This window comes from Vulpes lagopus, chromosome 2 (genome assembly GCF_018345385.1).
Source record: "Vulpes lagopus strain Blue_001 chromosome 2, ASM1834538v1, whole genome shotgun sequence".
Lineage (NCBI taxonomy): Eukaryota > Metazoa > Chordata > Mammalia > Carnivora > Canidae > Vulpes > Vulpes lagopus.
Genome location: NC_054825.1, coordinates 139,538,863 through 139,554,025, shown reverse-complemented (window position 1 = coordinate 139,554,025; position 15,163 = coordinate 139,538,863). Strand labels below are relative to the sequence as shown.

General features: G+C 40.2%; 1 protein-coding gene across 10 annotated transcripts in view; it reads left to right on the top strand.

The window, feature by feature from the left end:
* The window catches only part of PCSK5 (proprotein convertase subtilisin/kexin type 5), a 446,264-nt gene that overhangs the window by 32,606 nt on the left and 398,495 nt on the right, over window positions 1-15,163 (top strand). For 7 of the 10 annotated variants that reach the window (XM_041744555.1, XM_041744554.1, XM_041744551.1 and 4 more), the window contains exon 2: window positions 10,784-10,888. In XM_041744555.1, coding sequence (XP_041600489.1) covers window positions 10,784-10,888 — 105 coding nt within the window. Of the gene's footprint in view, window positions 1-2,729; window positions 2,753-7,679; window positions 7,702-10,783; window positions 10,889-15,163 lie in introns of those variants that run through there. The other 3 variants (XM_041744557.1, XM_041744558.1, XM_041744559.1) reach the window with 3 other exon arrangements.

Genomic DNA, 15,163 nt, shown 5'->3' with positions numbered 1-15,163 from the left:
TAGAACCAGGACTAAAAAGTGGATTTAGGCTAATTATCTGGGAGAAGTTTCTGATAAATGGGCTACCCCAGGAAATGCAGTCCTGTATACCAGTTTGAAGGATGGATTCACATCAGCGGGCTAAGTCAGATTAAAATCCTGCTAAAGTAGGGTTTTTTGTTTTGTTTTGTTTTGTTTTTTGTTTTCCAATTCTGATATTCTGTGATTTGCTTTGAGACAAGCCTCATGTCTCGTGTGAATTGTGGGGCAGACTGTAGATTTCTCACCCGAAATTGGGAAAAGTTGTTGCTTACTCTGTTTTCTCTGTTTTACTTTTCCTTGGTGAAATTGTATCTATTTCTTGCTTGTTCGGGATTTGCAGTAAGATGTTTTTGATTACTCGCTCTTAAGATGAACTACGGGGACCTAGATTCTCTCACATTCTGCTGATGAGGAAGCTTTAGAATGAAATAATGAGGCCTTGTATTAGTGAGGGCAAGGAGGTGGCTCGGGGTGGGAATATTTGAGTGTGCCCATTGAATCACATACGGTGAACCAAAACCCTTTGAATGTATTTCAGGCAAAAGTCAAAGTGCTGTAGCAAAAGCTTAGATTTTTGGGATCAGACTCAGATACTTTCTCATTTGGGCATGTAACTTAGACCTTCTCCGTGTATGGACTCCATTTCCTCCTGCCTACAATTAGAATAATTCTTCCTTTGTTGGAAAGATAATGTAGGAAAACATCACTAGGTGGTAACTTTGGTGATTAGTACTGTGAGCTGCATAGTGGCTTTCAAGAAAATAAGCCATTTGCTCCTTCTGTTTTGCTGGGAAAGTGTATTGGTTTTTCAGGATATTTTTTGTGTTTTGTGGTTTGTTTGTTTGGTTTTTTTTTTTTTATTAACCTTGTATTAAGCTAATACAGAGCTTAGCAGAGTGCTGGGGCAATATTCAATACTGTTCTGAGATTGATACAGTTCTTTGGGGACTGATAACTGAATACCCAGAGGGTCCTGAGAATAAGGAAATATAAATAGGCTCCAAATACCCATAGTCCAGTTTCATTTCTTTGGCTTCTCATGGATGTCTACTGAGGGAGGTGCTGGTTCTGCCTTCTGGTAGTTTCCCCTTGCTGTTGTAGCAAATGACTACCCACTTAGTGGCTTGAAACAACACAAATGTATTATCTTACAGTTCTGGTGGCTGGAAGTCCTGACCTTAAAATGAAGGTGTGTCATCAGAGTTGTGTCCCTTCTGGAGAGTCTAGAGAAGACTCATTTCCTTGCTTTTTCCAGCCTCCAAAGGCCATCTACATTGTTTGGTTTGTGGTTCTTTCTTCCTCCTCCAGAACCAGTGGCATAGCATTTTAAACTCTCTGTCTCTCTCCCCCTCCCTCTTTTTATTTCTCTCCCCCCACCTCTGTCTGTGCTTCCATCTCTGTCTCTGTCCTCTGCTTCCACCATCACATCTTCTCTGACTTTGCTGCCTTCCCTTTCTAAGTCCCCCTGAGATTACATTGGATCCACCCAGATAATCCAGGATAATCTCCCAATCTCAAAATCCTCAATCGGAGCTGCAAAGTCCCTTTGGCCATATCCAGTGATAATTCTTCATAGCTTCTGGGAATTGGGATGTGAGGACTATTCAACTCCTCCCATGCCTGTATATCTTAGGACATTACTCTGAAATCACACAGATGATACATCTTTCCTTGAGCACCCTGATTAAAAAAAAATTACTATAGTGCTTTTGCTCTAATGCCATTTTCTCAAGACTTGTCTGAAGAGCTCAAATGCTGAGCCTTGAACTTGAAGGAATTTAGGAAGAAATCACAAGTATTCTCTGAGAGATTGACTGAAACTAAAGTCTAAGAAAGATATTGTTCGTGTTATTTTGTAGCATTCCATGGCTCTGTACAATTGTATCTAAGATGAGTCATGCCAGATATTACTTGTTCAACTTGGAATGCCCTTTGAACTTGTGAAGATATGCTTTAAAGATACTTTCTCATATGAAGATACTAATGTACGTTTCTTTTGCATCTGCTCAAAGTAGATAGAAATATCCCTAGGAGACATCCCCTCTGTGTACAGCTCTTAGGAACACTGTCTTCTGGGTAATTGAGATCTCTGGGTAGCTGTGATTTTAATTATTTATTTATTTATTGTACAGAGAGAGAGACAGCATGTTAGCAGGAAGTGTGGAGAGAGAGGGAGAGAAAACCTCAAGCCGACTGCATTCACTGCAGAGGCTGATACAGGGCTCCATCCCATGACCCTGATGTCATGACTCCAAGATCACCACCTAAGTGGAAACCAAGAGTCAGACACTTAATCGACTGAGAGCCACTCAGGCACCCTCGGATAGCGGTGGTTTGAAATTTGCCCTTAGGAACCTTTCATTTTAAACATCTCTCAGAGTAGTTAAGAATATATGCTCTGGAGTTAGGCTAGCTGGCATCCACCTGCGCTTCACCCTTTGCCAGCTGTGTGGCCCTAGGCAAATTCTTAGACTTTGTGAGCCTATGATTTTTTGCATACTTCCTCCATGCTGTTGTGTGATGAGGACACAGTGCAGCAGTGCTGGCCACTTAGCTCGTACTCTGTAAATACTAACAGTTTATCAGATTTCTACATTTACTTGACTTCTCAGTTAATATTTAATGAATTCAACAGCCTTGTTATAAATATCACTTTTGTTCAGTGATTCCAAGAGGTTGCTGACTATTAAGGGACAAGGAAGGGAATTAAGAAACATAAAGGCAGACTCTGGTGAGTGAGTGGTTGTTGGTGGTAAATTCTTAATTTCCAGACATGTTTACATGTGGTGACTTCATTCATTCAGCATTTAGTAAGCATATAGCATATGTTACGTTGTATGTTAACGTTGTGTCACAGGAAGGGTTATGCAGAAATGAGCAAGAAACTTACCCAAAGGTTTAGAGACATGCTCAGTATTCTTTGACTTCCCCAAGGGCAGAGGCAATTCATTTGTTCTACACATTCGCTGGGTAAGCCTGGCACTGTTAAGAGGAGGTAAGGCTAATCCATCAGTGAGTCAAATAAAAATCCCTGCCCTTAGGGAGCTAACATTCTAATAGGGGAAGACCAATGATAGATGGGATCAATGAAAATAATATGTAATGTGTTAAATGGTGAGAAATGTTACAGGAAAAGATAAATCAAGGAAGGGGGTGTGGGGTACGCTGGACGGCATGATGGCACTCTTAAATTGGGTGGTCAGTGAAAGCCTCCCTGAGAAGGGGACATTTGACCAAAGAATTGAAAGTAGAGAGGTTGTGAGTATTTGAGATTTAGAAGAGTATTCCAAGCAGAGGAAAACCAGGTGCAGAGATCCTAAGGTTGGAGGGTTCTTGGTGACTTTAATTAAGGAAAGTGGTCATGGCCAAACTCTCTTTGGTTCTATTTTGAATGTTATGGAGTCTGGAACACAGAAGGTAAATTATTACAGTGGTTTTAATATTCTTGGGGAAGCACAAAAGAGGCATCACAGTCAGCATTTAAATGATGGAGAAGCAGTTTATCCAGGGCCTGTGTCTCTAAATGGAATTCAGCAAGTTGAAATTTCTGACTTTCCAACATTGGACATTGGAAGAAATCAGTCAGGAAGACCAGTGGCCTTGGTGACTTGGTTCTTCCCAGTCTCACCTGAGAGTGTGGGGAAAGGTGTGAGCTGGAAGGTAGATTCCAGCCCCAGGTACCTGGGTTCTTAAGTTTTCCAATCAGTGTCATTCTACAGGATGACAGCAGAAGGGGATTTATAACTTTCCAAGTCACCATTATTGATGTCTAATTTACATACCCCGGAATGCAGCCATTTTTGTAGAAGGTGGGATGAATGTTGCCAAATCTCTAAACCCCACAGTATGCTGATAAATACTAAACAACTGACTCTTCAGGAGGGAAAGAAGCCCTAATTTGTAGTCTTTGCCAAATTTTCCTGGTAAGTTAATACTTCTGTAATTGTTCATTTCAAGTTATCAATGTGAGGTCATTGAACAGGGTGTTGAGAAGATATGAAGTTGGATCTCATAAGCCTACGGTGACCTGGGTCCAGCCCATGGAAGCACTTGTTACTGATGTAATTACCACTACAATAAAGATACTGAATATTCCCAATGTTCCATATTTCTCCAGGTTTTCCCATAGATCCCCACTCTGTACCCAGATTGTCACTGATGTTTTCTGTCATCATAGATGACCTGTCCTAGTATTTCATATCAGTGGAACTATACCAAGTGCATTCTTTTGTATCAGCATGATGTTTTGAAATTGTTTTGTTACTTTTTATTGCTGGGCCTTCTACTGTATGGATATACCACAATTTGTTTTTCCATTTACCTGTTGATGGATATTTGCAGTTTGGGGCTGTTAGTAAGAAAGCTGCTGTAAACATTTATATATGAGTTTTCCTTCAAAACAGGACTTCATTTTGGGGGAGTAAATACCTAGAAATGAAATGTTCTCGGTGATGAGGAGGATGCATGTTTCAAAGGAAATTACCAAACAATCTTCCAAAGATGTTGAACCATTTTATGCTCCCATTAGCATTGGGTGAGAGTTACAGTGCTCCACAATCTCATCAGAGCTTGGTATTGTCTATCCTTTAAACTGTAGCCATTTGGGTGTGCATATAGTGCCGTTACGATTTTAATTTGCATTTGAGCATCTTTTTACATGCTTATTGGCTTTTCGTATATCTTCTTTGGTGAAATGTCTTTTCAAATCTTTGCTCCTTTAAAAAAATTTCTGGAATGGAGGTAAACAGCCTTCCAAAGGGGAGTTCAGAATTGGGGTAAATGTGTAACTCAGAGAGGGTAAGAGGGAGAACAAGGCAGACAGGTTTCATTGAGGTGACTGCAGGGGCCTTGACCTTGCTGCTTCATAATCAGGGTGACCAAATTTGATGGGGACTGCCCCAGTATAAGTATAAACAAGTTCTTTGTCCCTGGAAATACCTCAGTCCTGGGAAAGACAGCATGGTTGGTCACCCTATAGAACTATGCATAAAAAATTAGCAAATTATATGCCTGGAGTTATTAGGCTATAGGAAATTTTAGTCGCAAGCACATGTGACACTGTTTGTGGTGAATGAATTCAGAAAGGTGACACAGCTCCTCATTGGGGTCAAAGCCATTGTAAAATATACGTCTTCTGACTCGTAACTCTCTGCTCAGAAGTCAGTAGCTCCCTTGTGACAGAAGATTTTAGTTACACAGGGAAGTTTCCTTCTTGCTAGCAGAAAAACAAAAACAAAAACACTCCAATATTTGTTTTCTGACAGTGATTTATTTGGCTTCAGTTTTAATTTCCTGATCAAATGTGGTTGTTCCTGGAAGAACTAAGACATTGAGTCTTACCAGTCATTTACACCTTAGTATAAAATAGCCCGTTAAAACACACACACACACACACACACACACACACACACACACACAAAAACAAAACCTTTTCTAAGAACAGTTTGGTTTGAGAAGGGGTCATTATAGGAAAATTCTGGGTTCAAGGATGAGAGGCTTACCACTAAGGAAGAAAAGACACAAATTCTTGACAGAATTGAGGACAAAAGATGAAATCTATTGGCTTAGTGTTGTCGAAGGTTGTGTTGTGAGGCAGGGAAGAGTGTTTTGTGCATGGCCGTAGAGAAAAGGAGCTTAAAAGGGTCAAGAGGGAAGGAATTACTCTCCTGCCTTTATGTGGGATTATGGAAAAGGTTGAGCATTGGCTATTCTCCTCTTGATTTTGTACTTCATATATGCCTATGGTTTCTGATTTATTTATAAAACCTCCCTATGATAGTTATATATTGTTCCTTGTTTTAGCCCTTGTCAGCATTGGGTAACGTAGAAACACAGTCATCTTTTGTTTTACATTGCCCTGGAGGAGCTGGATGGAATGTCTGCTTATAGATAATATTACTGCTCTGTTTTCATACACTGTCTTTCCTTTGAATAGCTCTCAACATGTTATGACATTTTTTTTCTTGATGTTTATTAAATGCCCTCAGCATGCTCAGTGCTGTTGAAAGAATATGAAAGATACAATTCTCGCCAATAAGGGACATGCATATTAATAGATGGGAGGCATAAACATGCTTTTAAATATATATATATATATATATATTTATTTAAATTAAAACATGTGTATAACTCTGAAAGGTGACCGACTGCTTTGTTTAAATGATGTAGAATGATTGAACCATAACTCCAGCAGAGTTGGTGCTTCGTTGAAGGTGGAATTAAACTTTTTTTTTTTTTTTTTGCTGAAATTAACCTTAATTTGATAGTCCTGTTATACTCCTGTTGGAGATTTTGAATCATCTATAGGTCTAACGTACACAATTTTAGCAGCTCAGGGATTCTGATGTCCATAGCATTCACTCCGCAGTCTTTGTCGAGAACTTATTATGTGTTGAGCCTTATAGTAGGATCTGGAATCAAACGTAAGCACGACAGGTGTGTCTGTCTCATCGGAACATACAGGCATGCGGTGGGGGCTGAGACATTATACAGATCAAAGTATTAACTACAGGCATATATTTCTGATTTACTTTATAAACTATAGTATTAACTAATATTCACTGTTAACAATTACTGTTTATTTTCAGAGCAGAGGGAAGCCCCTACAAATTTTAGGCAACAGTAGGACCAAATTTGCATCTTGTGGCCTTTCTCTGGCTGCGAGTAGAAAACAGATTTGAGAGAGGAGGTTGGTGTGTATGGCCCTGAGCAGACTAGAAGTGAGTGTAGTCATCGGACAGGTGGTCAGAACAGACACAGTGTGTCACCTGGGGGCCTGGGGCTCACTGGTACCTATAATCCATGACTCAGGAGGTACATAACTCAGAAGGTCTTTAAGTTGTATAAGATTGTGTAAATATGTAGCTACTTTTTCAGAAGTTGTGATCTATCCAATTTTAGATTTAGTAGGGAGCCTAACGTGGAGTCCACCAGTCATTCTACTTTGGAAGGCATGTAGTATAGACTGTTAAATAGCTTGTAGAATCAATCGAGCAAGCAAAGCTTTCAGAAACGTCCGCCAATGCCACATCACAGAATAGGTCTTTACAAGAGTTGCTACTTTGCCCTCAACAAAAAGCTGAAGAATGAGGAAGCTACTCTCTGTTGCCCCATAGTCCTCTATAATCTCTTGCTAATTTATCAGTAAAATGGGATGTGCAAAATGAATGCGCAGAAAGCTAGCGGCCAAGGCATAAAGACCTCTGCCACAACCACCGCTGAAAAGCATAAAGGCCTCCAAGAGAGTGCCCCAGGATGCTGTAGTCTACCTTTCGTTGTCAGAACTTTGATCAACCTGGCTGCATAGAGTTTAGCTTTTTAGCTCTGCAGTATAGGAAAACTCACTAGAAGGATGTTGGAATGGGCCCCCCTTTTAGGATGTACCACGTGACCTCGCTTCACCCTGGTTCTAGACGTTCAACAGGGATTTACATTTCTTTCCCACCCCCCAATACTAGCTGTGTACTTGCGGGCATTCCCAGGGCTCCAGTAACTTCACTTATCAAATTGGAGGTAATGATATTTATCTTCCAGGGTTCCTGGGGGAATTAAGTTAAATATGATAACATGTAGAAGGAGCAGCAAGATGCCTAGCACATGGCAGGCATTCAGTAAATGAGACATCAGTCCGTCACTGAACACCATTCGCCAACCCTGTAGAGGAAACAGAATCCCTGAAAGGTGAAGATAAACTAGAGCTTACTGCTAGAGAGGTTTAATGGGGCGGACAAATGTGGCCCTTGTACCAGGCACACAGACTTTGGAAAGCAGTTTTGTCCCTGGAAGAGTAGGTGGGATATGAGTGTGTGTGTGTGTGTGTGTGTGTGTGTGTGTGTATGTGAGCACTATTAATTTATTTGTTTGTTTCTTTCATTTTTAATTAGTTTTTTTTAAATTTAAAAATAGTGACTATACATCAACAATGAAAAGACAGGCTCTCGTTGTAGTTCAAGTGTTCTTCCTGACATATCCTATGCATATAAGCATATGTGTAATACAGGTTCGTTCTTTGTTCTCCTGCAAAAATTGGGTCATATTTTCTCCCTCCCTCCCTCATTCTCTCTCTCTTTCTCTCTCCCTCTTCCTCCTTCCTTCCTTCCCTTCCCCTTCCCTTTTCTTCTTTTTCTTTTTCTTTTCTTTCCTACCTTGAAGATAATTCATTTTAGTTCATATAGAACCAAACACCTACTGATTATAGCTAGTTTGCATTCTTTTGCTTTATAAAATTTGCTCTGACATCCATTCTTATATATAAGTGACTGTATCTGTATAATAAATTTTTAGAAGTGGAAAGACTGGGTTAAAGTTTAGGTATAGTTTATATCTTAATTAGGTAGTTTATATCACCAAATGGTTTTCAAAACAGTTGTCCCAAGGAACGCTCTTTACCAATCCTATATAAGCTGCATTTGTGCCTGCATGCTTGCCAACAGTGCATCATCAGACTTTTTGACTTTTGCCCATTAAGATGGGGAAGTTAAGAGGTAAATACTAGGGTACACCAAGAGGAATTCTGACCAAGGGATAGAGAGGTAAGGGATCAATTGCAAGATAGGAGGTGAGAGAAAATAGGACTTAAATATAAATTTAGAAGGGAAACCAGTAATCTGACTTGACCAGGCAGTGCACCTGTTCCTACAACCTCCAGTCCTTATAACCACCTTTACCCATAAGCATTTTTATCTGCCATTTGACTCTGATGCGCAGTCTCTCCTGTGTCCTGATCTTACAGTTGAGGAACCAAGACCCAAAATGGTTAAATGTTGTATCTAACATCCTAAAGCAGTTAAGTCAAGACAAGGGCTCTGTTTTCCAGCTTTGTACCCAGTACGTAAGTCCAGGATTCCAGTCTTTACCAAAGAAGCCACAAAGGATCAGAAAAATACCTTCAGGGTCTGTTTCATCCATATTTGGGTTTAATAGTTTAGTTGAATTCAGTTATTTCCTATAATCAAAGAGGCTCCATTACAGTTGGGTGGACATGGTCTGAAACTCACGGACATTTTTCATGCAGATGATAGGTTCTGTATAAAGTTCTTCCTCAAAGATTTTATGCCCCTCTCCAAAAGAACTACTGTGTTTACCCAAGGAGCACACTTGACAAAAGCTACATGAGATGAAAGCTCTAAGCTCCTTGGGATTTTAAGATTTTCTTATAAAGGATTACACAGCCCATTGTGAATTCTACCCTTAGTCCTCTGGAATCTTAAATTTGGCCCATAAATCCCTCCTTGAAACCCTCTTGGAGACTGAGACTAGCATCTGTGTCCTCCTCCTCATTGTTTGCTGCTGCTTCAAAGTCCCGGATCTTTTCTGTGTACATCTGAGCAGTTTCCACTTGAGTTAAAAACGTGTGACTTCAGCTTGTCAGATCTAATAATGATTAGAGATGTTCATTTAGAGCATAAAGTCTCAGAGAGGGGGTGACTCTAAAATGGCATTGAGATGGATTGATCATCCTTACTGGAGGGGATGGGATGATGATTGAGAACTGATGGAAAGAAGAGAACTAAAACAATAAACCTTTTACCTGGAAGAATGAAGCTGGGCCAATGACTTTTTCTTTTTTTTTTTTTTAATTTATTTTTTCTTTTTCTTTTTCTTTTTTTTAATTAAGAAAGCCAACTTTTGAATTGTCCCAATTGGAAAACATCCTGTTGATGGTCATTCTTTGAGGTCAGAGCCATGGTATTGGGGAAATAGCCCATTTGATATATTTACACAAAGAAAACAAAACAAAAGTATCAGTGTCAAAGAATGGAATTTGTTAGAATTTGAGGGCTACGGTCATCTTAAAATTAATTAGCCCAATGCCCAGTTTTATAGGAATAGAAAAAGGGACATAGTAAGTATATGGGATTTAGCCAAGAAGCCACTTCTGAACAGTGTCAGCCAGAATGAGGACCGAGCTCTTCTGTCGTCATTTGGTGTACTGTTCAATATCCATGTATGTGACCCACATCTTATAATCTGCTGAGAGAGTATGATTATCTAGGATTTTGTTTGTTTTCCCGATAGTGGACAGTGACTTATTTTCAAAGCTATCCTGAACAGACCTGTTTTCAACTAAAGGGAGGGTAGCACAGATGAGAATATGAATTTGTCAAAGAAGTGGTTGAGATAAAGTGGATCAAACTATTTGTATAGGGGATGCTTCATTGATAGGTATGATATGTGATCTTTGTCTTGTAGACACTGCCCTCCCACTTTTAGTTTTGCAATAAATGAATAACTGCCATGTATTTATACTGTCTGCTTAAGTCAGGAAAACAAACTAAGTAGTGTTTTCTTTGTGAATGACCAACTGCTCAGGACTTGTTTCAAATTGATGATATAAATAATCTAACAAGGTCCTTCATTGTACATTTCTCCAAGCAAACAGAATGCAGTGTGTTTTTATAACCAGATAGCTATTTGGTTTTTTTTTTCTCTTTCCCACATTTGGATATAAATGGATATAGAATTACTTAAAATGCTGCATATAAATTAAACATTAAAAGGGAGATACGGAGAGGCTAAGCTGTCCCATTATAATCTTTAGTTCTGCAGTCACTGCCTCAAGGACACTCCATTTCATATCACGTGTCTTGCTTTTGAAAAGTGATCACCGAGGTTCAAGTAACATTTGAGCATCGAGGCAGCTGCATAATTTATGGACCTTGTTTTGTTGTGCATCCTCATTTTAATGAAAAACAGGGAAAACAGAAGACTCCCTTTAACTCCCATTCACTCACGTTTTGCGCTTCCCCTCCTGTCTCCACAGATCGGGGCCCTCAAGGACTACTACCACTTCTACCATAGCAGGACGATTAAAAGGTCAGTTCTCTCAAGCAGAGGAACCCACAGTTTCATTTCAATGGAACCAAAGGTAAGAAGAACCAGTTGGGTGGGGACCAAGAGGCATAAGCTTCTGCATTTTTCATTGGTAATATCACACTGGGAACTGATGACCAGCGTGAAGACTCAAATTTCAGGAGCCGTCACATCACCCTGGGGTCTAGCAGCTTGGCTTCCGCTTCAGACAAAAATAGACAATGGCTTGATTTTCACTGAGATGCCAGGATCATGTCCCACCTGGAGAACGGCCCTGGGGTATCATAAATAGGGGTTCTCATGGTGAAGGGAGGAGTGTGTGGGAGGAGAGATAGTGATTGATTTCAGAAGTACTGAAATAACACAAATACCACACCATCCTAGATTTGCCTGCAGATCTGAGGTTCTAGCTGAACTCCATAGAGGGGTCTCTAACAGAGTCTTTAGGTCAGGGGTCTGTCTGGTCACCCCGAGTCCTCGCAATGTCAGGTGGGACTGATAGAGCCTTGTCATTGGCAGCCCAAGGACTAGATCGTATCTGGGATGAGAAGGCCACTGAGCACAGAAGGGATAGAAACTGGCTCCTGTTCTTGAGTTAGGGCTCATCAGGTAACTTCTTGTACGTTGTCTTTATTCCATGTCCCTTGGGGTTATATGGCCAATATACCCCTGGGATTGCCAAGAAGGAGATATGATACATGCATGATCTCCCACTCCATCCTAGAGATGTGGGACAGCTTTAAGCTGGGAGATAGGAAGCTGAAGGGCATTAGGGACCAAAAAACCAGTAACTAGCAATTAAAACTCAGGATGAGTTACACACCTGCCCTTACTAAGTTAGAGGAAAGGCATTGACTCTGAGGGGGATCTGCTTGGCCCCCCTGGATATGGCTAGTAAAGTGGGAGAGAAGGCAGCTGTACCAGCCTGCCCCAGTTCCTCTGTGGGCTCTCTGTTGATTATTTATTGATTAGGAAGGGTCCTCCCACCCATTGTGTTTTGGATTTGCCACATGAACTCATTTTCAAATAAATTGGTGAACAAGTCCCTACAAGCAAGCCTAGGAATCTCACCTAGAGATTCCACGAAAATTATATTCCTTATTAAAGCCAAAAGTCCTTATTTGAATTAATATGCAAATCAGGTTTGCAGTTTGGAGTCCTGCCCTCTGTTATGTGCCACGGTTTGCCTTGTTTAATTTGTTTCTGGAATATTATCACAGTGTTCATGATTGTGAAATGGTATCTTGGTGGTTTGAGAAAGCACATTTCTTGTAGGTCCCAATTTTCTATGACCCAATTTTGGGTTATAAGAACATCCCCTAAGACTTACACTCCAGTGGCCTGAGGATTGTATTTTTTTTCTCCCTTCATCTCTATTCAGAATTGAATGTCTCTGGAAAAGCAATCTGTTGGGATGTTCTTGAATTAGCTAAATTTTTGAAGCGAAGTCACGTTTTTCATCTGCTAAACAACTTTTTTTTGAAGCTTTCTTGAACTTTGGTAATTAAAATGATTCCAATTTCATAGCTCATGTGTGTAGTCAGTGTGAATTTGAGAAACCAAGTACTAGCTGGTTTGGGAGGTAAGAACAGAATGTAATGAGGCATTGTGTTCATAATGAAGGGTTTATTGAATATGGAGCTGTTTCAGTCTTCAATGCCATCTTGGGGAATCTTGGTCTTCATTTTTTCTTTGTTTTTTAGAAATATTTATCTATTTGAGAGAGAGAGAGAGAGAGAAGAGGGAGGGACAGATACAGAGAATCTTTAAGCAGACTCCACTGAGTGTGGAGCCCTTCCTGGGGCTTGATCCCCCAACCCATGAGATTGTGCTCTGAGCTGAAATCAAGAGTCTGATGCTTAACCAACTGAGCCACCCAGGCGCCCCTGGTCATTTTTTTTTATCTCAGTGCATCAGATAGCTTATCCAGGATCCAACAGAGACCTTGGATGCCGGCACACAGCATACCTGGAATGTATGGTCTTTTTCACCCAGTCCAGGAGAGTAGGGCCATTTTAGGATAGCTCTAGGGAACATACTCAGTTACCTTCCTCCTCAATAAAAAAAATACCCCTTGGGAAGAACAATATCTTATTCTTTATTCAGATGCCTCTTGCCCCTCATTCCCACCCAGCTATTTATACAGGAGGGCCATGATCTGACCGACTTTGCAGATGGAGCACCATGATGGGGACTGTCCACAGTTTCTTTCAGATACTTCTTATAGCTCATTCATTCATTAATTGGCCATTCCTTGAGCCTATAGGATATGACAGGCCCTGTGGTAGGCTCTGAGGATCTGGAGCTGCAGTGGTGCCCTAAGGGAGCTCACGGCAAGCTTCCACGGTGGCTTTCAGGGAAACCCAGCACAATCCAGTATTGGGGATAGGGAAGCAAATGGGATGGAGGTACACTACATTCCTCCTTCTCCAGCTCCCCCCTCGAAAAGCTCAGGCCTAGGTGGGTCACTATTATTATTTTTTAATTTTGAAAAAATTTCACTTGAAGAAGTCACAGAAATGTTGTGAGGAATCCCTATATAAGCTTCCTGCATTACCTAAATATTTATGTTTTACATTTTACCAGACTCACTTGATCATATTCTCTCTATAACATGTGTATGTACAAATCTTTGTATATAAGTTTTTTTCTGAAAATTTGAGAACAAATTATACACATGATGTCCCTTTGAGTATATATTTCACTGGGTATTTACTAAAATGAAAGACATTCTGTTATTATAACCAGAAGTACAAACCATTAACATTCTGGTAGAAATCTGGATATTAACATTGATTTAATATTATTATCCAGTCTACAGATTTCATTCAAGTTTTGCCAGTTGTCTCTTTTCTGGGCCAGGAACACATTTAGTTGTCATTTGTCCCATGTCCCCTTTGAAGACTGTGTCATACTTCTTTCCCTTTTCTTTTTTTTTTTTTCTCTTTAAACAAGTAGCACTTTTTTCTTTTTAAAGATTTATTTGAGAGAGAGAGAGAGAGAGAGAGAGAGAGAGCACGTACACAGGCACACTTGTGCGCACACACATAAAAGCAGGAGTAGGGGTGGAGGAAGAGGGAGACAGTCCTCAAGCATACTCCCCATTGAGCATGGAGCCCAGGACACAGCTCCATCCGAGGACCCTGGAATCAGGACCTGAGCCAAAATCAAAAGTTGCATGCTTAACCTACTGAGCCACCCAGGCACTCCAACAACTAGCACTCTTTTTGAAGATTATAGGCCAGTTATTTTGTAGATTATCCAAAATCATGCTTAGTTCAGGTTTAGCAAGAATATCAAAGAAGTGCATCAGATCAGGATGTGCATGATATTGACTTGTTTCAGTACTCATGATTTTAACTTTGGGACCTTGGTGGTGACACATGTGGTATCTGCCAATTTTCTCTATGTTAAAATGACTAGTTTCCCCTTCCTACTGAATAAGTGTTTATGGGGAGATGCTTAGAGACCACGTAAATGTGTATGGGCTGACTCTGTTTCACTCCCAGCAGACCTCATTGGGAGTGTAGAGCTAGTGTCCACATGACATTTGCTTTCTTAGGAAGATCTTCTTTTCCTCTTACTGTTGGATGTGTATGTGGTGGATGGCTTGTGTGCCACAGTGGAGCACATGTGTGATTTGGGTGATGGGACCATAGGAAATAGCTTAATGGCAAACATTGGTGATGGATCAAAGTTATTTTTGATTGCCATTTTCTTAATAAAGGGCATACTGATCAATTGCAGGGAATACACACACAACGCAGACCCTGGCTTTTACTTGCTATAGTAAATTGCATGTTTTTTTTTTTCCTCTGCTTTTGTTTTTATTTAGAAGGTTCTAAAGAAGGAAATGCAAAAATGACCAGGAGAGTTGTAAGAACAAGCTTCCTGGTGCTAAGAAAATGCTGTGGTCAGTTGGGGCACATGAGCTCAGAGAACCAGAATAGCCTGGTCTCCATATGTTAACATTATGTTATGATTAGCTTTTTAAATGACAGAGATTCACAGACTTCTAAGACAGTGTCACTAGTACCGTAATAACAGTTTTGCAGAAAATGTTGGTACCGTATTACAGCGGTTGGACCAGTGAGTCTTACAATATCCTTATCCATACCTTTCTTTTTGACTGACTAGCTTTTCTGAAAGAGATCTAAGCTAAATTTTAAAAACAACAGTTTTGAGTTAACATTCTCAGAAGCCTCTCATTAATCTGTTTAGAAATCTTTGCCAGCCCTGCAGCATTTGGTCAAGGAGGCTGTCATTTGTAGAAAGCTTTGGAATGGAAGTTCTTTTTTTTTTTTCAAAGATCTATTTATTTATTTGAGTG